At 37.8% G+C, this 24,732-nt stretch overlaps 1 protein-coding gene across 2 annotated transcripts in view; it reads right to left on the minus strand.

The window, feature by feature from the left end:
• RBMS3 (RNA binding motif single stranded interacting protein 3) overlaps window positions 1–24,732 on the minus strand; it is a 3,568,139-nt gene that overhangs the window by 497,922 nt on the left and 3,045,485 nt on the right. For both annotated transcript variants that reach the window (XM_044066764.1, XM_044066763.1), the window contains exon 7: window positions 4,950–5,056. In XM_044066764.1, the coding sequence (XP_043922699.1) occupies window positions 4,950–5,056 (107 nt within the window). The remainder of the gene's footprint in view (window positions 1–4,949; window positions 5,057–24,732) is intronic.

The raw sequence follows: 24,732 nt of genomic DNA on the forward strand, positions 1-24,732 counted from the left end.
CATTAACCCTAGAGACAGAGGTCCTGTGTTAGCTCTCTGGAACAGAGAACTTGCTCTTTCTAGACTTCTTCTCTGCTAAGACTTGGCTCCTCCCATTCTTCTCCTTGCCAGGCATATTGCTGAGTGTATACATAAGCATTATGTCACCATGATTATAACCACTGCCGTCACCCAGTTACTACCTTGCTGTACACCTATTTTCCTTTTCTTTGTATCCTAATGGAAGTGTAAAGCTTACTCATATGTGTCTATGTATGACCTTCCACACACAACATACAGGTTTACAACTTGCTGATATCCAGTCTGACACAGCCCCCACCCCCGAACCCTACCCTTCAAGTAAAATGCTTTCTTGTATACATTGCACCATGTGCTCTTTTGTAGGGGCATCACTAGTTACTTCCTGTCTTGCTCAACATCAACAAATGAGCATACCACCCATATGCAAATTACCATTTTTTTTGCCTCTGTACTGCTGTACTGTGACTGAGGGATTTCCAAGTTACTGTTATTTCCTGTAAATGAATAATGCAGTTTCAGACTACCAGGAAAGTAAATTACACTCTTGAGAGTCATAATATGCTGATCTGCTTACCTCTCAAAGTTATAAATGTTAAAAGTACACAGTTAAAATGTGAGGTGACCTTTTCATCTTGACCTGATATCATATGGGACTTCAGGTCATGTGTTTGAGGATCCAAGCAACTATAGTGTAGATTTCTACTTATTGAGATAGTGGAGTTTGTCAATGTTTAACCTTACTGATGATCAGTGGGTTTAGATGTCTTGTAGATTTCAGAAAGTGAACACATTATTAAAACTAGGCTAAAGAAAAAGTATTTCAAGTGACCTCTTTGTTGATGAAGGCCAAGTGCTCTTATGTCATAGCTTTGGAAAGAGTAAGATGTGCATCATCACATGGTATCAGGTAGACTAAAATTAATAGTGTTGGGTACCTTGGTGTTTCTCCTAGTACACTGATCATGTGTACTTCAGATGTCACACTGAAGGGGTCACACTAGAATCAAAGCATTTCAGGGTACTGTTATACAGAAGTCAACTTAGCAAGGTTCTGTTAAAATGCCAGGATGCAAAATATTTACTACTAGTCCCAGTCCTATTCAGAAGCCAGTTATTTTCAAGCAACTGTGATACACTCACTCTGTGGACCATTTGAGGACACACAAGAATTATGCAAGCAAAAATGCCCAACAGGGTGTGAGTTATTATGTAAATAATGCCCACCAAACATGTGTTGATGCCCAATGCCACAATTAGAGGGCCTCTACACCCGTGGAAGGGCATTTAGACAATAACATACACCCCGGAGGACATTACTGCATTTAGTGAATGGGCTATCTGTTAAATTGTTTTATATTTGTTTATTATATTTTGCATATGCACATGTATATATATATATATATATATATATATATATATATATATATATATATCTATCTATATATATATATATATATATATATATATATATATATATATATATATATATGTGTGTGTGTGTGTGTGTGTGTATGGGATCTGTACTGTCTACCAAAGGACTGTTTCACTGAAAATGACACAGCCGAGCACACTTTCGCGAAAGTGCTTTTCACCGAAAAAGCACTTTTGTGACAGTGTGCTAAAAAAAAGAGAAAAACGTGGGGAAATGGATGCTGCTGAGATCGTAGCACCATGGGGATAAGGGAATATTCCCTTTTTCCCACTGTAGTGCGATCTCAGAGTGAGAATATAAAAGTAGGGGGATGTGGGGAGTGCAGGGGGGCTTGCCCCCCCTGCATAAACATGAGTTCTGTGTTTTTTTTTAATTTAATTTTTTTTTGTACACTTTAGAGAAGGTGCTTTATTGGTGAAAAGCACTTTTGCTAAAGTGCGTTCAGCCGTTTTAGTTTCGGTGTTATAGGAGTTCGGTAGATAGCCCTAGATCCATGTGTGTGTGTGTGTGTGTGTGTGTGTGTGTGTGTGTGTGTGTGTGTGTGTGTGTGTGTGTATATATATATATATATATATATATATATATATATATGTTTTTTAAACTTTTTGATATAAAATAGTAAATAGCTGTTCTGCCTACTGTTTCAAACTTGCTGTAGTATATGCTGGCAAACAATTAGGGGGTTAAAGTCACTAAATAACAAGTTATGCTTGATTTTCAGACTTTAACATAGCTCTCAACTAATCAGGGACAAATCTCAACAAAATCAGGGACAAATATGCAAGTAATCAGGCACAATTTAAATATTAGTACTATTAAACTGAGACACTGACAGAATAAGAGAATGTGAATTAACATACATAGATTCATACATTGTTACTAGGATAACAATCTGGGGGGGGGGGGGCTTTCTAAGCCTAGCCACGTTTTCCTGAAAGAATAATGATGTCCTGTACCTGAATAGGACATTGAGAGCCAGGCATTTATAAGTTACCTCTGTCCATAATGTACATGGGTGCCAGGCCCAGTGTAAATTTTCTATTCTCCATCCATTTGTCTTGGTTACAATCAAACTGGGTGATACACAGACTCAACTCCACATGGATGGAAAGCCTGTTCCATAGGAGATGCAGTCTCTGGGACACATATCTGTCTCTCCAGCATATTCTGTTTAAGTCATAAATAAAATTCAGGTTCTTTTTTCTAAAATGAAAAGTCTGCAACTCTATTTATTGTCATTGTTTATTAAGTGTAATTCACCATTTTTCTTCAAAAGTCCCCAGTTTTAGGAGGGATAAAGGAAGGCAGTTCTAACATTCGAGTCAAAATCAGGGGTGTATGAAAATCAGGGCTAGATGAAAGGTATGGACCTCATATCCTTCCAAAAATGCATGTTAACATAAAAATGTTATTATAGCACGTTTCTAATTTTATGAGTGTAATATTTAAAATCTGTCCCTATTTTAAGTCTTTGTTCCCCCATTATTTTAAGCATTATCCAGATGTGTTGAGCTAAGAGGTTGAGGGGTATACATACCTTTTATTTGAAGCAGTTGCATCCACTATTAGCTTGATCTCTGACTGTCTCTCTCTGTCTCACACACACACACACACACACACACACACACACACACACACACACACACACACACACACACACACACACACTTCTGCTTTCATGCATGCATGTACCCATATACTAACACATGCAAACAGAAACATAAACAGTCACACATACACAAACACACACACACACACACACACACACACACACACACACACACACACACACACACACACACACACAGTTTTAATTTTATACTTGCTAAACAGCAAAAGCGCAGCTTAGCAACTGTAAAATCAGGGTGCCCTTATGTTCATTACAGTCCGAGCTCCACCACAGCTTAATATAATATACTGCCATAAAGCAGTGGACTCATTTTCCAATGGGAATTACCTGTACAATAACCCCCTGCTGGAGAACATCGTCCAATCACAGTGGTGATATACAGGTCACCCATTGTCTAAAATGGATAAGCACAAATCCATTTTTCATTTTTTTCATGAAAATATCAAATAGTTTACAATAGAAGTGACTCAGGTCAAATATTTAATTATAACTAAATGTCTTCTTAGTAAAGAAAAGGCATTTGTGGAAGAAGGCTTTAGTAAAATAGATGCAATAAAATTTGTTATGGAAGGAAAATTCAAACAGGAAATTAAATGAGGAAAAATAAGTTCCCTTGTTCAATTGAGAAGCTTTAGTTTAAGTCCAACTGGGCTTTCTTGCATCTCTGATGTGATGCATTCCAAAAGTTTGTATGATCAAATGACTGTAACCAGCTCTGCCTTTATAAATTAAAATAGCATATTGTATTTTACATATAGCTATACAATTCAACATAACATTTTAAAATTGAAATACAACTTTAGAAAATTTGTGATTATATTAAATAGAGTATTAATGGCTATGTAATATTTAAACATCTGTGCATTACAATGGTATAAACACAAGAAATGATGGCACCATTGTTACTTGTAAAGAAACAAAGACTTTGCATTTTAAATTCTGTAAAAACATAGCATGCATTTACTGTTCATTTTTGTTCTCTGTGTTTCTTTGTCAAATGCTTATTAATACACCAGCTGTGGTTTGTCACATTTATTTGGAACACCACACCATTTGTACTAGCAGCCACAACTACAGTTTCACTCAGGTGTACAAAGAAAGTAATGATTCTTAGTCTTTCTGTCCACATTACCAATAAATATGTGAAGGTACAGAAAGAGAATTAACATTATCTAGACTCAGAGTGAAACCCTGGCTAGTGCTAAAGGAAAGAGTACCAAAAGCAGTAACATCAAGGAACAAAATGCTTATAAAGACAAGCTGTCAATGTAAGAACACTGTCTATTTAAAAGTAGAGCAAATCTCCAGCAGTTTTTGAGGCAGTACTGGTTACATCTTACCAACATTTTTTTACTAACTTGCAATACTTCAATGTCTTTTAAGTTACACATAGACACAAACACACACACACAAACACACACAATCATTATGTGTTTGTTTGTATATGTGTGTACATATGTGGAGAAAGAAGAGGCATTGCTGTAAACACAGAATGTGTTAAAATGTATGCAGCACATTTTGTTCTGGAGATGCTATGTCACACTTTGTAAGGACTTCTTTTCATTCTCCAATTACAATGCATGCTTCAGTTTGAATTCGGAAAATCTGTCTTGTTGTCATTTATCTGAACAAGGACCAAACAAGTCTGCCAAAAAATGTAGAGCTCTGCAGAAACATACACAGGCAGCATTTTTTTTCATTATAACTGCTGAAATAGTAGTAGTTCTAAGTTCTGGCTCCCAACAATTTAAAACCCTTTAATGTTCCAAGTGATCTGGTCTCACCCTGGACCTTCTATTGAGATAAACACATCATGCCAGTGATTCCCACCTACCCTCTGAATAAAGGATGCCGTTTATAACTCACCTCTCCTTCCCTGGGCCATGACCTTCCATTCTGTGAGAACTTGCTTTGATTCTGTCGCTTCTTTTGCCCTCCATCAGCGAATTTGCACAGTAAAGGCTCATTGGGGGCTGAAAGACAAGAAACCAGTCTATACTTGCAGCCAAAAAACAGGATGGAAAAATGTGATCATGGCAACAACAGCACTTCTTAGTAATGCTGGTTCTTTTAAAGTACAATCTTGCTGTCTGCAAATATTCTTAAATTATTTTAGCAGTGCTTTTTGGCATCTGTTCCACTTACCAGGTACCAATAACACATACAGACTGAAAAGTATAACCAAAATTGTACTGGAGTAATAACCATTATAACTGTGATGCAACATTTTCTAACAGCAGTAACATAAGTAGAGCATATAATAACAGGAACATTCATCAAGTCTTTCTTGTACTGTTAATCACACAAAGCAGACAAATGCAGCTCTATTTTCTTCTAATTTCTTTTTCAGTGCAATACTTTCTTCTTGCATTAAAGTACTAATGCACCTGTTAAAAGAAACAGATGCATGCTAAATTCCCATTATTTCAATTCACATCCTGTGAGAGTGCTAAACAAGGTAAATGTTAATGACATGTAATGTTATGTTTCAGAGACAGGCTACGTACTCCAACAAATAGAAACTGTGTGTGCTTTTATGCTAACCACAGTAACAGCTGTTTAACAACTTCATCATTTTCAATATTGTCAAATAAATTGTAAGACAGCTGTGTCACCGTGGGTACTTGAAAGGCATAGTATGCATAAAAGATGGAAATGCAGTGCAGGGTTGTAATGCTATTAAAACATTTCAGTTAAATTTACTTTTGGTTGCTTATAATGTTACCCATTTTCCTTCTAATATCAGGATATGCCATCACTATGTATGCTGACAAGAAGGAATGAGTTCTGATGCTGTTACTTGTCTGTCTGAGAGTGGCTCTTTGCTGACATCCTAAGATTATTATCAGGTGAGAGTATTCCAAAGCAGAGATAGGCATAAAAAAATGCAATGTTCTTTTATGAAGCTACATTCTTGAAAGAAAAAAGAAAAGCAAAACCACATGGCAGCAAAACGGCCACAATAGGGTAGAAGGAGAGCTACATGTGTTTAGTGTGCCAGCCTTTGAAGTAGGCGAGTACACTCTACATCCTTCGAAACATTGACTTCAAGTAGTGACTGCTATGTCTGCAAAGATTAATCATTCCTGGTGAAAGATCAGAGAAAAAACATGGAAAAAAAACCATTACCGATGTTTCAGTTCTTCAACTTGGACTAAAATCTATGCAAGTGTTTCAGCTACATGGTTTCTAAAAGCCGACGACTTTATATTGTTACCTTTTTAGGTCTTTACTGGTGCACTATGGCCAAGCATCACAGCCTTAAGAATATTCATAAATAATCATTTTGCTGGCAACTCCATGAACTGAAAGACACTTTTATGCAATCTGAACTGCCTTCTCCATCTATCATTTTGTATTTTGTTGATTTGGCTGATGGTATGCATGTTGTATGCATTCATATTTGATTATATGATCATTTCAGCCATGTTTTATCACTATATTAGTGTGCATTTGCATTTATGCAGTGTTTTCCTGTTGTGTACTGAATCTTTAGGCTTACCTCTTATGTTACTGTATGTGGCTGGTTTCTGCTGCGAAGAGGAGAGCTGTTTTGTGTGTGTGTGTGTGTGTGTGTGTGTGTGTGTGTGTGTGTGTGTGTGTGTGTGTGTGTGTGTGTGTGTGTGCGTGTGTGTGTGTGTTTACTTCATTTATTTCTAGCCTCAACTTGCACTGCTTTATTTCTAGTTTGTGGAGTTCACGCTTTCATTTTCTTCAGCAAATTATTTTTTTTAACATTTGGGGTGCATTTTGCTGTTCCTGATTAGATGATAAAATTAAATTTGAGTTTCTAGTGTTTTTGTTCATGTAAGGTATGTTTAATCTGTATCATTTCCAATTTCTGGTTTGTTTTATTTCATTTTTATGCAGACTTAATAATGTATTTGAGATGGAGATACTTTGTTGTCTGTTTTTTTGTGTGGGATGGGGGCATTTTTATGTTTGGAAGTTTACCTCTGCTGAACTACAATTGCAATTTGTACTGGGAAGGTTCAGTGTGATTTCCCATTGATCCTTCATTGTAATTTGTCTTTGTGGGAAAGATCTTACTTTTTAAGAGGAATCTGTACAGAAATAAAGTCCAGATAAGGTTTCATAGGGCTCCATTTCTTTCAGCAAATCAGCATGTATTGAATTTTACTTTGCAGCATAATTTCAAGAAAATTCTGTCCAAGTGTTGCAATGTGTTGAACACTTTCAGTCTGTTTCTTTTTAAATGACTGCATATGTTGTTTCATTTATACATGTTTGTAGTGGTGTTTCTGTTTTGCTAAGATCATTGGTCAGGGGGATAAGAGAGCTTCTCCTTACCCACTGTTCTGTAATCTTGGAGTGGGTATAGACAGATAGATAGATAGATAGATAGATAGATAGATAGATAGATAGATAGATAGACAGATAGGCAGATTAGATAGATAGATATAGATAGATAGATAGATAGATAGATAGATAGATAGATAGATAGATAGATAGATAGATAGATAGATAGATAGATAGATAGATAGATAGATAGATAGATAGATAGATAGATAGATATACATACAGCAGAGGTGAGCTTTAGTTTTTTTTTTCTGGGGCTACCAAATCTTTGTGTATTGACATAGATCTTATCTATTTATTTATTTTATTTAAGTACACACACACACACACACACACACACACACACACACACACACACACACACACACACACACGTCATGATGCAAATATCTAGTTACTCTGTTAATCAGTAATAATGAACTGCATGTTATTCAACAGATATCTGGTATTTGTTTACAAAATGACAGTCACAGCACGTAGAAACAATGTTAACAGTTCAGTTATAATAAACACACATGCTCCAGCCACAATATGCAGTGCTTTATGGGATACCCATACATTCTTAAAACTGTACTACTGTATAATTGTCTTAAAATTGTGGCTGCTATATTATGCATACCCATTATACATACACATTATGCATACCCTTTATACATATACATTATGCATACCCATTATACATACCCAGTATACATACCTGTTATAAACACACATTACAAACTCCAGCAGCTTTACTTTACTTAGCACCAGCCCGCAAAAGTGAGCAAAACCTTTGATTTTGAAAATACAGTGGTGCGCAATTGACAAACCACATATTCAGCACTCTAGACTGATACTTTCATTGCATGTTGTCAATAGTTAAAAATATGATAAATAGAATTAATTACAAAACAGCAACTTGACTGAAATGCTACCAGAATGATACATTTTGCAAGAAACTGCACAGCTGCTTATCTGTTCCTATTACTCTGTCACAGTTCTGATCGTGAATAAGTACTCTCACTTCACATCTACTTCAGGTGATCTGAATGGCAAAGGAACTGGAGCCAACAATGATACTCCAAACTCTGGAAGGAACACTATGTGACTTTCTGTTAAAATTAGCATTATTACTTTTAGTGTCATCTGACAAATCTGTATTAGCAGAATTAGGAGCAGTCACGCTCACTTTGTTTTAGTTGGAAAGCACACTCTCTCCCAAGATTCATGGAACTTTTACTTTGGTTTGGAATATTAAGTTGAGGTCTCTCTTGCATGGAACAGGAAGACTCTCTAGGTGCAGACCTGGTTATCCTTAGTTCAGACACATTTGATTTGCTCTCTGGAACACTGCTTTCATATTGAGAATTACCAGGGACTACTCAGATATGTTTCCAATTTCATCTAACTATGATACCATCTTCCATTTGCACCATGTAGGATTTCATTTCATTTTATTTCTGCACTGTATCATCTGCTGTGTCCCATTTTTTTCTCCCCCCCTCCCCCAACATCAGCAGTATGTGTTGAAAGACAGATGGTGATTGTGAAGAATGACGCTGATCATAAAACGTTTTGAATAAAAGTTTAGCTTATTGGTCATTTATGTACTGGTCATCAATACTGAAACAATGCCAGGACTGATAATATTTTCCCAGCAGTATATTTGTCTTGATAAAAGAATAATATTCCATCAAGTTCACATAAATAATATCCTGAAAATAGAACATGTACATTTTGTACACCTTGCAAAAAGGTTTTACTCCACAGTGTACTATGCATAATACTTAAAATGGAAGTTCTTGATTCAAAGAGGACTATCCTGGCACTTCACAAATGGTATGTCAAATATCCTTATGGTTATGGAATAGTTAGAGGTATGCATTTCATAGACTTGAATGCTACAGAAAGAGGGGCTGCACAGTACATCCAAAAACTTGATTGCAGACAGACAGTTTGCCAGCAGAAGTACCCAAGACAAACCTGAACATTCTGAAAGCTCCCACATAACAATTGGCAACATGTGGGAACTCTCACACCTCCTACTCTTTCTGCTATTCTTCATTTCACTCATCCCATCCTTGCCCACCCCCACCCTAAGCCTTTATCCTTCATTCTACCATACCCTTTGCATATGGGCAACCAGTGGAACTGCACAACACCCCAGGAGATTCAATCCCTGCTTTTTATTGCTCATCATCTCCCTATCTTCTACATCCTGCTTTCCACTTGGACACATATTGCATTACTTCTACCTCCTCTTCTCTTCCATGGCTTCTTACTTTTCTAGGACAGAGTAGCAGATGATAAGACCAACTCAATTCCTCAATACGGTCTCTCATCAATTGAGTTCCACTTCAAACCCATCCTTAGTGGTGACCAGAGAACCTTGATTACCCATATTTGCATCCTGGCAATGGTTACTCTAGTTCCTTTTTCCTGTAAGTGGTTAGTTTGCAGTCTACTGTGCTGGGGATTAGATACCGCAAAAATAATCCTTTTTTAATTTGTTTTGATTACTGAATTTTAGGAATGAAAAATATTTTTTGTTTTCATTTTGAGACTGAACAATATTATTTTAATTGGGCTGAATGTGGCTTCTATTGATTTATTTATCATTTTATAGATACAATAATCATAAAGAAAGCCCTCGTCTATAAGACATAGTAAGATGCCTCAATTAAGTTGGTGTATTATAATCCATAAGTTTGTTATTTTAATGAAAGAGTTGTGTAAGATGCTGGTTTAATACAAAAGTTAGTAAGATCAATCTCATGGAAGGTAATATATATATAATTATAACTCAGCAGTTTCTGCTTCACAGTATTTACTGAAAGAACAGCCCTAAGAAAATATACGTTTTATTGGTGACAGTTGTGTTTTATGCTCAAAAAGGTATCCCTATGACTGAAGAGGCATTTATTTCTAAAGCCTTTTGTTTCAGTTTATCAAAACTAGATGGAGATATATGGTTTTGAAAATCACACATAAGAAAATCAAAGCTAATTGCAAATTTTCTACACTGAACGAAAGTACAATGGTTCCAAAATTATGGAACAGGTCTCAAAAAGTGTTCCTCATACTTTGCTGAAGAAATTTCTGTCACAAATTTAACAGTTTGGCAGATAATTCAATAAGGCTCAATCCCTGAGATTCAGAAAAGATGCAGACATGCTCACAGCAAGTTCTCATATTTTTGTGTGTGTATATGTGTGTGTGTGTGTGTGTGTGTGTGTGTGTGTGTGTGTGTGTGTGATGAGTGAGACCAACAGCTCATTAAATTGTTATAAGCCCCAGTGTTCATTGTAACAAAGGAGGTACTGCCAGCACAGCTAGCTGGAATTCTGTAAATAATTATATGTCATATGTGAATACCAACATGATTTATATAGAAATTTAACAAAAGGAGATACTGAGTTAGATGGGTGAGGGGGTGTCAGGTCAGCACTTTTGAAGAGCTGGCAGACCTTTTGTTGAGGGAACAAACCCTTAGCACTTTGCTTGAGGACATAAGAATATGGTTAACAGATAGGGAATGCAGGACTGTAGATGAACTGGGGGAAAAGGGAGACCTATCCCTTGCAAGCAGGGTATCATTGTACAGGAAAGGGATACCCAGTGCTGCACATGGGTCTAAGGGAAGCCATGGTGGGCAGTCAAATCTGCCCCAACAGATTCCACCAGGAGCAGGGGGGAGCCACTAGTTTAGGTGCATGGTCAGGACCAAGGGTTAAATGTTTTAAATGCGTCCAGTGGGGCCATATAACATATAGATACCCACAGAGGCAAGGTGGGGAACAACAGGTGGGAGCACCACTAAGTGGGAATGACAGAATGCCAACAGTAAGTTGTTTGGGCACAACATGGGTACCAAACAACCACAAGAGGTTATATCCTATCATAGTAGATGGGAAACAGGCCACTGTTAAGAGCGACACAGCCTCTGACCTAACCATTGTGAAGCTTGCAATGGTTAAAGAGAAGCACTATTTATTTGGGCAGTCTACTCCAGTCAGAGCTTTAGGGGGACCCCATTCCAAATACCTTTGGCTAGGGTTCACCTTGACTGGGAGGGTGGAAAAGGAAGCAAGTAAGTAGGTGTGCTTGAGAACATCCCTGTAGATGTCCTGACAGGGAATAATTTTGATAATGCAGTACATTGTGTTAATGCAGTTACATGTAGTCAAGTTTAGAGACAAGTATGTGGGTCTGGTAGCCTGGAGAGACCCAGACAGACTGCATACTTGAAGCCAGGACTTGTGAGGTGGTTACTTCAGAGAGGGAGATACCTTGTAGTAGTGAGACTGAAGGTGAGTCACAGTTGCTTGTGGGTACTGATGTTGGCTTGGACAGAGTGACTGCATGGGCAGAGGTGAGTAGTAGTACCCAGCCTGACAGTGAGGCACCACTGTCAGAGGATACCAGACTTTCTGTGGAATGGGAGCTGAGAAGGGTTACAAATACAGAAATGAGACAGGCTCAGCTCTCAGACCTTGAATTACATGACTTGAGGGAAGTAGCCAGAGGCACCTGATTCTCAAGGAAAGAGGGGGATCTGTATATAAGGAGAAAGGGTTACTATATAGAGGGTGGATCCCTGAGAGAGGGCTAGAGGGTGACAGAATACAGCAGTTGGTAATACCCACACCCTACTCTCTGGCACTTCTAGCCATAGCCCATGATATTCCCTTTGCAGATCATATGGGCATAAAGTATACCAAGAAATGCATTATGCAGAACATTTATTGCCCTGGGATTTCCAGAGATGTAACAGGGTACTGCAGAACCTGTGAGCAGTGCCAAAAGGTAGGCAAGGCAGGAGATAAGGTCAAGGCTCCATTGATACCATTGCCTGTGATTGAGGAGCCATTTCAGAGGATAGCTATGGATTTTGTGGGGCCGCTGAGTACCCCAAGTTCCACAAGGAAGAAGTATATCCTAGTGGTAGTAGATTATGCTGCCAGATACACTGAGGTAGTGGTTCTGTCCTCCATCGAGGCAGAAAACGTGGCAAATGCTTTGTTAGAGATTTTCAGCACGGTAGGTTTCCCAAAAGAAATACTGATTGACACAGGTGCCAATTTCATGTCAGACTTGCTGGCTTGTCTGTGGAAGCACCATGGGGTGAAGCACCTAAAGACCACCCCCTACCATCCCCAGGCAAATGGTCTGTTGAGAGGTTAAACTCTACACCCAAGTCTATCCTACGGGTATTTGCAGACCAGTTTAAGAGGGAGTGGGACAGATATTTGCCCCATTTGTTGTTTGCTTACAGAAAGGTGCCCAGAAATCCACAGGTCTTTCATTGTTTAAGTTACTGTATGGGCATAGGATGAGAAGACCTCTAGATTTGATTTGTGATGAGTGAGAGGGTGAGTGTGAATCCCATAAGGAGACTGCTGTGGCATATGTCCTAAACCTCAGGATGACGCTTAGGGAACTCACGGGCATGGCCCAGGAGAACCTTGCAGAAGCCCAACAGCAGGAAAAGGACTGTTGTGACAGAACTGCTTGAGATAGAGAGTATGCTGTAGGGAATCAGGTTATGGTTCTTATTCCAGTCAGACACAAAAAGCTGCAGGCAGATTGGGAGGGACCTTTCATGGTGGTAAGGGAGGTCAGTGATGTTAACTACATGGTAGAACTGCTAGGCAGGAGGTAGGGGCACAAATTGTACCTTGTTAGCAGCATGAAACTTTAGCATGATAGGGAGGCCCTGATGCTAAGTATTTGCAGTAAGTGGCAGGAGGAGACTGAGGGGGAGATATGGATACAGTGAGCCAGCCAGCAAAATACCAAATTACTATGGTGGAGCTTAGGGTTGCAAGCATATGATAAGAGAGTGCAGCACTGTACTGGGGTCAGCAATGCCAAGGCATCTGGAATTTTTATACAGGGAATGGGCTAATGTATTCCCAGATAGGCTCATCCCTCTCAAGCAACAGTTCTCAAAGGTCACTTTAAAAACTAGCTTGAGTCTTCGAGGGGGGAAGAAATGTGACAAAGGAGTTACTGCCAACACAGCTTGATGGAATTCTGTAAATAATTATATGTCATCTGTGAATATTAACATGATTTATATAATAGTGTAACAAAAGGTGATACTGCCAGCCCAGCTATCTGGATTTTTGTACATCATTATATGGCATTTGTGAATATAAACATGATTCATATAAGATACTTGTGTTACAAATATATTAGAATGGTATGTCAGGTGTATATCAAAGTGCTGGTACAGAAGTGTGTATTGAAAAGGCTTTGCAAACATCCACATCAATTTGAGCCGCACAGTTCAACTATAATTCATTCCCACCGCCACTTTAACGGCCACTACGTTTTCAATTCCCTTGCATAACACACGCTCATTAAAACCGACTGTGAGGACTTTTTCAATAATTAAAATCATAGGTTCATAGGTTCATAGGTTCATACTAGGCTATCTGCCCAAGGGCATTTATAAGCCTAGCCCATAATTATGTGGCTTTCGCCACCCCTTTAGTTTGAATAAAAACTATGCCTATCATTTTGCTGTGCCTCTGTCAAGCAGTGACGCTGAAGTAATCCCTGGGGTATATCTGCAATCTCCCATCCATTGGTCAAGATTCCTCTTGAACAAGACCAGAGAGGTGCTCTGCCTCACATGTACCGGGATTTTGTTCCACAGCATAGGGAGTCTCTGGGTGATGAATCTGTCCCTCCAGCACGTTCTATTTATAACCGTGTCAAGGTTTAAGTCTCCCGCCCTTGTGGTTCTGAGGGATCTAGATTTTTGAGGTGAAGCATATTCATCAAATCTGGGTTTGACATGGCCTTATATGTCAGGCACAGGTCACCTCTGAGCAAGCGGTATGAGACTGAATAGAGCTGGAGTTCTTTCAGTCGGGCAGCATAAGACATATTTTTGAGACCCTTTATCCTTTTGGTGAGGAACTTTTGGGGCCTTTCAAGCTGCAGCAGGTGTCTGGTCAGATACATTCGAACGGGCATTGTACTCAATCATAGGTCTAATAAGTGATGAGTACAGGGGGACGATGACCTCCCTTGATCTAGATGTGAATCCCTTCATGATCAGGTGGGTGATATAGAAGGTTTTCCTAACTACTTTAGCAACATGAGTGTCAAACGAAAGGCTACTGTCAACCTGGGTCCCCAGATCTCTGATGACTTTTTCTGTGCTCAGTGGATTGCCACCTATATGGTAGCTAGGGGTAGCCTTGTTTTTCCCAAAGGGTATGACTATGCATTTTTTGGCGTTTAACTTCAGGCCATGGCTCTGGCACCATGATTAACAGCCTCACGGTTCAATAATCACCCCATCACGAAACAGACCTATCTCCCGTCCACATGTTAGAGCGACCTCTACATATCATTCACTGCGATTTTTTAATGGTATTACAATGGAAAATTAAGATATGGATAAGACTAAAAAAGTGAAAAGAAAATTAGTACAAAAGATACATTTTAAAGAAACAAAGAATAACAGCATCATTGATGTCTTAAAACCCATGCGGACAGCGCGATCACACACATGACCCGCCCATCCCCAATAGCTCCTATCAGGACCAAAACAACACTGCTGAAAGGCTTGTTTAAAAATTTTTAAAAAATTAAAAATTATTAAAATTTTCAAATATACAAGCTAAAAATTCGGATAAGTGAAACTGGATCTAATAGATATTTAGATATTTAGTAATTTAGACAGCATCATAATGAATTATAGACCTGGTAGCACAAAAACACATGCTTTATTTTCACATTTATTAGCTACACTTGGTGGCCATTTTAGATTGGTGAGTTTCTCTAGTTTTCCATTTAATTACCCCACTAACATTTCCAATGGCTAAAGCATTCCCGTGTTAGATATCACTGATATCATGAGAAAACCCATCTCTGCCAAGTTCCCACCCATTGTCTGGCCATATCCCCCTCCATATATGACTGCATTTGGCATCCAGGTTTACCACTCCCTTGAGTTACATTTCACTATCCCCACCCCTCATTCCTTGACACACCCAGCCATTCCTCCATTGGTCGGACATATGCTCCTCCACTTATCAGCACCTACTTCCCACGTAGGCCACCCCACCCCCCAACAGGCATGCAGCATATCAACATACACCCAGCCCACACCACTACGACCACCTATCCACACTCGCACACAAGCAACATCCCCATTAACCAATCAAACTGAGTTTAACACAAACAAGGTGACTCCCGATTTACACGCATAAGTGTTAAGCAAACACCAGTGACATAAAGTATGTTTTTCTAATGAATTGTACTGTATTGTCACAAAAGTAGCTTTAGAATTATTTTACTTTAAAATAAAACACTGAGTATAAAACATGAAGCACATGTAAAAAAATAACAATTGTGCTCACCTACCTTGACTGGATAAAATCTTTGAACTAGCGAATAAAACCTTTCTGAAGAGAATTGGAATCTCATTTTTATTTTTATATTTATATATCTATTTCTAGTTTTTGGTGCATTTTTATTGAAAGCTTATTAATTAAAAGACTTTTAGCCTACAAGAAGAAAATTATTTTACTATATATTATTTTATTGGTCTCCTTTTATCGGCAAGGTGCCTTACTTTTGGAAGTTTGGAGTGAATTTCACCTCAGTCACCACATAGTTTAAGAATGAATACAGAGATGAGAGCATGTGAGTCCAACAGCTGATTAAATTATTATAAGCCTGATGTTCATTAAGAATGAATACGGAGACAACAGTGTGGGAGCTCAACACCTTAATAAATTGTAATAAGCCCAGATTTTCATTAAGAATGAATATGGAGATCAGAGTGTGCGAGCCCTACTGCTCATTAAATTGGTATAAGCTCTGATTTTCATTAAGAATGAATAAGGAGACAGGAGTCTGCAAGCCCAAAAGCTTGTTAAATTTTTACAAGCCTGATGTTCCTTAAGAATGAATACGGAGATGAGAGTGTATGAGCCCAACAGCTCATTAGATTGTTATAAGTCTCGATGTACATTAAAAATGAATACGGAAATTAGAGTTAACAAGCCTAACAGCTCATTAAGTTTTTATAAGCCCCGATGTTCATTAGGAATGAATATGGAGATGAAAGTGTGCGAGCTTAACAATTCATTAAATTTTTGTAAGCCCTGATGCTCATTGAATGAATTTGGAGATGAGATTGTGAGAGCACAAAAGCTCATTAAATTATTATAAGCCCTGGTGTTCATTAAGAATGAATATGGAGACAAAAGTACGCAAGCACAAGAACTCATTAAATTGCTATAAGTCCTGATGTTCGTTAAGAATGAAAAGGGAGACAAGAGTATGAGAGCACAAAAGCTCATTAAATTCATTAAATTGTTATTAGCCCCGGTGTTCATTAAGAATGAACACAGAGACGAGAGTTCACAAGACCAACAGCTTATTAATTTGTTACAAGCCACAATGTTCATTAAGAATGAATACAAAGATGAAAGTGTGAGAGTTCAACCACTCATTAAATTGTTATAAGCCCCAATGTTCATTAAGAATGAACACAGAGACGAGAGTGCTCGAATCCAACAGCTCATTAAATTGTTATAAGCCCCAATGTTCATTAAGAATGAACACAGAGACGAGAGTGCTCGAATCCAACAGCTCATTAAATTATTATAAGCCCTGATGTTCATTAAGAATGACTATGGAGATGAGAGTGTGCAAACCCAACATCTCATTAAAAAGTTCTAACCCTGATGTTCATTAAGAAAGAATACAGAAATGAGACTATGCAAGCCCAGCAGCTAATTAAACTGTAATAAGCCCTGTTATTCATTAAGAATGAATACAGTGATGAGAATGCCTAAGTGAAATAGCTCATTAAATTGTTATAAGCCCTGATGTTAATTAAGAATCACGAAAGAGACAAGAGAATGCGAGCCTAACAGCTCACTAAATTGTTATAAGCAGTGGATATTTATGAATGAATACGGAGACAAGAGTGTTCAAGCCCAAAAGCTCATTTAATTGTTTTAAGCTCCTATGTTCATTAATTAGAAATATGCAGACAACAGTGTGCAACCCCAACAGTTCATTAAAATTGTTATAATCCCTTATGTTCATTAAAAGTGAATATGAAGATGACAGTGTGGGAGCTCAACAGCTCATTAAATAGTTTTAAGCCACGATGTTCATTAAGAATTAATACAGATATGACAGTGTGCAAGCCCAACAGCTCATTAAATTGTTATAAGCTATGATGTCGTTTAAGAATGAATACAGAGATGACAGTGTGTGAGCCCAACAGCTCATAAAATTGTTATAAGCCCCGATGTTCAATAAGAATGACTATAGAGATGAGAGTGTGCAAACTCAACAGCTCATTAAAAAGTTGTAACCCTGATGTTCATTAAAAATGAATGCAGAAATGAGAGTATGAGAGCCTAGCAGCTAATTAAACTATCAGCCCTGTCATTTATTAATAATGAATACAGTGTTGAGACTGTGCAAGCCCATTAGCTTATTAAACTTTTATAAGCCCCGATGTTCATTAAAATAAATACAGAGATGAGAGTGTGAGGGTCTAACAATTCATTAAATGTTTATATGCCCAGATTTTCATTAAGAATGAATATGGAGATGAGAGTGTGACAGCACAAAAGACCATTAAATAATTATAAGCCCCAGTGTTCATTAAGAATGAATATGGAGACAACAGTGTGCAAGCCCAACAACTCATTAAATTGTTATAAGCCCAAATATTCATCAAAAATAAGCAGGGAGACAAGAGTGTGCGAGCACAAAAGCTCATTAAATTGTTATTAACCCTGGTATGCATTTAGAATGAATACAGAGACAAGAGTGTGCAAGCCCAACAGCTCATTAAATTGTTATAAGCCCCGATGTTCATTAAGAATGAATATGGAGACAAGAGTGTGTGAGCCCAACAGCTCATTAAATTGTTATAAGCCCCGATGTTCATTAAGAATGAATACAGATATGAGAGCATGTGAGCCTAACAGCTATAAGTCCCGATGTTCATAAAGAATGAATACAGAGATGAGCATTTGAGAGCCCAATAGCTCATTAAATTTTTGTAAGTCTTGATATTCATTAAGAATGAATACAGAGACAAGAGTGTGTAAGCCTGACAGCTCTAAGTCCTGATGTTCATAAAGAATGAATACAGAGATGAGCATGTGAGAGCCCAACAGCTCATTACATTTTTATAAGCCCTGATTTTCATTAAGAATGAATACAGAGACAAGAGTATGTGAGCCCAACAGCTCATAAAATTGTTATAAGTCCCGATGTTCAATAAGAATGACTATGGAGATGAGAGTGTGCAAACTAAACAGCTCATTAAAAAGTTCTAACCCTGTTGTTCATTAAGAATGAATATAGAAATTAAAGCATGTGAGCAAAGAAGCTAATTAAGCTGTAATAAGCCCTGTTATTCATTAAGAATGAATACAGTGATGAGACTGTGCGAGCGCAACAGCTCATTAAATTGTTATAAGCCCTGATGTTAATTAAGAATAAAGATGGAGACAAGAATGTCTGAGCCCAACAGCTCAATAAATTGTTATAAGCAGCAATGTTCCTTAAGAATGAATAGGGAGACAAGAGTGTGCGAGCCGAATAACTGATTAAAATTGTTATAATTGCCTATGTTTATTAAGAATGAATATGAAGATGACCGTGTAGGAGCCCAACAGCTCATTAAATTGTTATAAGCCCTGATGTTAATTAAGAATAAAGATGGAGACAAGAATGTCTGAGCCCAACAGCTCAATAAATTGTTATAAGCAGCAATGTTCCTTATGGAGACAAGAGTGTGCGAGCCGAATAACTGATTAAAATTGTTATAATTGCCTATGTTTATTAAGAATGAATATGAAGATGACCGTGTAGGAGCCCAACAGCTCATTAAATTGTTATAAGCTACAATTTTCTTTCAGAATGAGTACAGAGATGACAGTGTGCAAGCCCAACAGTTCATTAAATTGTTATATGCCATAATGTTCTTTAGGAATGAATACAGAGATGACAGTGTGTGAGTCCAACAGTTCATTAAATTTTTATAATCCCCGATGTTCATTAAGAATGAATACAGAGATGAGAGTATGCGAGTTCAACAGCTGATTAAATTGTTATAAGCCCCGATGTTTATTAAGAATGAATATGGAGACAAGAGTGTGTGAGCCCAACAGCACATTAAATTGTTATAAGCCCCAATGTTTATTAAGAATGAATATGGAGACAAGAGTGTGTGAGCCCAACAGCACATTAAATTGTTATAAACCCCAATGTTTATTAAGAATTAATATGGACACAAGAGAGTGTGAGCCCAACAGCTCATTAAATTGTTATACACCCTGATGTTCATTAAGAATGAATATGGAGATGAAAGTGTGTGATCCCAAAAGCTCATTAAATTGTTATCAGCTCCAATGTTCATTAAGAATGAATATGGAGATGAGAGTGTGCAAGCCCAACAGCTAAATAATTTGTAATAAGCCCTGATTTCCATTAAGAATGAATACGGAAATCAGAGTGTGCGAGCCCAACAGCTCATTAAGTTATCAGCCCCGATGTTCATTAAGAATGAATACAGTAAGTATACAGGAGTCGGCAACCCAAAAGCTCATGAAATTTTACAAGCCTGATGTTCCTTAGGAATGAATACGGAGATGAGAGTGTATGAGCCCAACAGCTCATTAGATTGTTATAATCCATGATGTTCATTAAGAATGAATATAGAGATGAGAGTGTATGAGCCCAACAGGTCAATACATTTCTGCTCTTGGCCAAAGCAGGCCTTGCAGGAAGAATTGCTGGTTGTAGTAGTTGTCTTGTGCAGCCACAGGGAAATACAAGCAGCAGCAACATTGCTCTTTAGTCATGATACACATCTTCATGAGCTGCATAATCCCACATGCACTGTAGCAACTAGAGGAAGAACTTATGTGGCATCCTAGAAGTGCCATGAAGCATGTATGCAGATCTAACTTTTGACTAAATTAAAGGAAGCAGATGGAAAAGTAGAAAAGTAGTGAAAAGGGGGAAGCCAGCAGAGGGTAAAACATAGGTCTAACAATTATAGAATGAGGTGGATGAAACTAGGCAAAGAGGGATATTTGTTTTCAGTTTAGGTGACCATTTCATTTATATGAAGGTAAGTTGGGAGAAGTAGTAAAGAACTAAGAGGAAGTCGAGAGGGTTACAGTAGGCAGTAGGGACAAATGAAGAAACATGGAAGACAAACAAGACTGACAGGAGACGTGCTGACACAATCAGGAATGGAGAAGACAACGAAGAAGAAATTATCAAACACATGGGGGAAAGACAGGTATATTAGGCAGTGTATTGGGCAAAAACAAAGGCAGGCATAGATTAAAAAAGGGAGGGGGAACTCTGCAATGGGGGATAAGATGGAAGCTTATTCCCCACACTGGGATCTGTCACCACTGAGCACTGGATCTGATGGTAATACCAGTATGGGCCAAGGCCTTGACTCTGCAATTTGCCAGAGAAGGGCCTCCAGCTGTCCAATTTGGGTATGTAGCCACCATCAATAAGGCTCCCCCAACATTTCCTTCAGCTGCTGCTTGGTGATATACATGCCACCTTCACTCTCAGTGCTTTCAGCAGGTGCTATCGTAGCACTTTTCTCGCAGGTGTATTTTAGTAAACATCTTCTTTTTACATACTTATTGTAACTTTATCACTGTGACCATACTTCCTTAATCTAGTGGTCCTTGTAACTCCCTGACTTCAATTAAGACATTTCACATTGCTACAGCATAGTAGAAACAGGCTGCACCATCCCTGCATACAATTCATCACATTCCTTAGGCATAGCATCACTAGGAGCATGCCTGTCACTAAATACAATTGACACATCTGTAACAGTATTACCATTGCTAGTGAGACAATCACAACTTGCATAAATTGCATAAGTATAAAGAAACGTGCCTAAATACAAATAAATATTCAAGCAATAATAAGAACTAGGATGACAACTTGCATAAGTATAGATCTACATGCACAGCTGCACGTCAGTATTCAAGCATGCTGTAAACATTAAAATCAATGCAAGTGACATGGTATATCAGAGGGTTACAGTCAGAGACAAGTTGCTGGACACTTGGCGGCTCTTGGAATAGAACAGTAATGGACATAGATGCACTTTGATAAAGATTTACACATTTCTATTAGCGTACCTTTAGTATGTTGACCCTCAGAATATAACCACAATCTAAGTGTAGACTTTAGATTATGTAACTGAAATATTAATATTTTGCTAGAAAAAAAGTCCAACTATGAAAATCTTTAAGTCTGTGTTTCAAAAGTAACACAAGCTCTAACAATAAATGTCTTTTTTCGTATTTCATACTCCTGATAATCAGTCCCTTCCATGTCCATGAAGGCTTTTAAAGACTAAACAGTAAACTACAAGATTTCTAGCCTAGTGATACCAGTCCAGTCCCTCCTGTTGGATATACAGCTGAAGGGCTACCACTTATACTTTTAGGTCTTCCTCTCCAGTCATTTTTTAATTGTTATACAGACAACATTCCTTCAGCAGCAGCAGCTAAAATCTGGAAGAGTTGTTTGATTGTAGCCATCTTAGAATTAGGCAAATATCATTAAGTTTCACTCCACTCAACCGACACAGCTAGCCAATTTACAATATAGGAACACTTTCTCTTCAGGTGGGGTACATCTGCTCAAACATTTGACTTTGTGCAGGAAGCAAAGGTAAAGCTCAGGACTTTTGTCATAAAATGTACACAAGGTATCTATTGCACCAACAAGATGAAATATATCCATGCACCAAAAGTCCAGAGATTATCAAAAACATTGAGGTTTATTACATAGTAAAATAGAACAAAGAAGTGCAAATCTTTAAGTCTGTGTTTCAAAAGTAACACAAGCTCTAACAATAAATGTCTTTTTTCATATTTCATACTCCTGATAATCAGTCACTTCCATGTCCATGAAGGCTTTTAAAGACTAAACAGTAAACTACAAGATTTCTAGCCTAGTGACACCAGTCCAGTCCCTCCTGTCGGATATACAGCTGAAAGGCTACCACTTATACTTTTAGGTCTTCCTCTCCAGTCATTTTTTAATTGTTATACATACAACATTCCTTCAGCAGCAGCAGCTAAAATCTGGAAGAGTTGTTTGATTGTAGCCATCTTAGAATTAGGCAAATATCATTAAGTTTCACTCCACTCAACCGGCACACAGCTAGCCAATTTACAACAATATAGGAACACTTTCTCTTCAGGTGGGGTACATCTGCTCAAACATTTGACTTTGTGCAGGAAGCAAAGGTAAAGCTCAGGACTTTTGTCATAAAATGTACACAAAGTATCTATTGCACCAACAAGATGAAATATATCTATGCACCAAAAGTCCAGAGATTACCAAAACATTGAGGTTTATTACATAGTAAAATAGAACAAAGAAGTGCAGATGCTTTCTTATACAACCAAGGGTATCAAAATAATTTTCTGGAGAAAATGGGAAAAAAGAGCATACAATAGTGTCCACTTCTTTCAACAGTCACAGAGTCCAAACAAACAGGCTTAAGAACTACTTCAAAAAAAGTCCAGTAATTTCTTTTTCTATTGGTAAGAAGCAGAATTTAAAGATTACAGCATTCAGTTGCTGTTCTTTAGAGTATATTCCCATCTGGTCTTCTTTATGGAAAGACGCCCGGGACATCTCAGATCAGTTCACAGTGATTCTTCCATCCTGCAGCATGACAGCTAGAACCAGTGTTCCAAGCAAACATTTCACACAAATGAGAGGCCAGCTTCTCCCTCATTTGCTATGGCTATAGTCCTGTCTTTTAATATCAGTTAATTACATATTGGTTCTATTAACTGGACGATGCAAGAATCCTCTTAGTGTAAAACCGAAAAAGCATTTGCCTTCTTCTTAAATCAACAGCTCTATTTACAGTTATTAGCATTCTGAGACTCCATTAGAGTGAGAACCACAGCATTATGTTTCTGATTTTATATATACAGATAGATACTGCATATTCATGATTAGTTGAAACATGAATTGCTGTATATTTTAGTCCATTCACATTTTAATAAACCTGTAGTGCTGGTTTTGGTGTGAGATCATTAGACAGTGGGAATCAATGTGTTTTTCCTTTTCCCCATCAATGTGCATTCTTGTAGTTGGTACATAAGTTACAGGGGATGCTGGTAAAATAACAACCTTTCTACTTGTTTTATTTTTTTTTTGTTTGCTTCACTTTTAGAAATAGAGATATATATGGCTAGGCAGATAAGGCGCACACACACACACACACACACACACACACACACACACACACACACACACACATGAACAAAAATTATAACAAAGGAACAATAATGAATAGAAACATCATTTGAAAACCACTAGCATAATCTCTAGAATCTGTCTCATGAAAATGTAAATCAGTGCCCCTTATATTTAACAATGCAATAGAAGTAAAGACTAAAATTGGCTGAATTAATTAATTCATGATTGTAATTAACAAAAGTGGGTAGAATTCAGAGACATTACCCTGCACTCAGAAACTGATGTGAACAAAAATAACAGTTTCTGTGATCACTACAAATGAGAATCCAAGATGTTAGCTGCAATGATGAAAGACTTCATTATTGGTTAACTTGCATGTTTGTGAATCTCACAGTGTTAATGCTAGTACTAATTATCACTTTGCTGTAATAATCATTTGTCATTGCCCATATAGTACTTTAGCACCATCACTCCCTCTTTCATTCTCCCACACACACATACAGGCATTTAAACACACACATACATGGACACACAACCATACTGTCCCTAAGATTACAGAATGCCCCTGATGTAGACTCTTGTTTTCCCATGGCCCTCATCAGACATGGATGATTACTATCAGGCAGTAATGACACACACATTGAAGTTTCATTCTTCTTATGATTTGGAAAGTGCATCATGTTCTACACTTGTTGCCCTATTAATTTTTTAATTAACTCTGAGTAAAATATAAAAATTCACTCTGATGTCATCGCATGTTCCTCCCAATTTTATCTGAAAAGTTTGAGCACAGCTGCTTCACTTTTAGATGTGTCTGATTTTACAGAATGTCACTGATTTTTGCCTTTTATATCTCCCTCATAATTCATGGATCACTACATTTAGTCAATACCAGACATTAGCTCTTCATCCTTGTTATGTTCAGAAAAATACACCATGATGCAAGACTTTCTGTTTTTCTTTATTAAGTCCTCAGCACAGGGGGCTAAACTCTGAAATGTTAATGAGATGCTTCCTGTGCCAAGGGAACATGGTGTGAATCCTTCTAAAGCATTGCTAAACCCGTTGTTCTTTT

This window comes from Protopterus annectens, chromosome 3.part1, assembly GCF_019279795.1.
Source record: "Protopterus annectens isolate FY-2018-M chromosome 3.part1, PAN1.0, whole genome shotgun sequence".
Taxonomy (NCBI): domain Eukaryota; kingdom Metazoa; phylum Chordata; order Ceratodontiformes; family Protopteridae; genus Protopterus; species Protopterus annectens.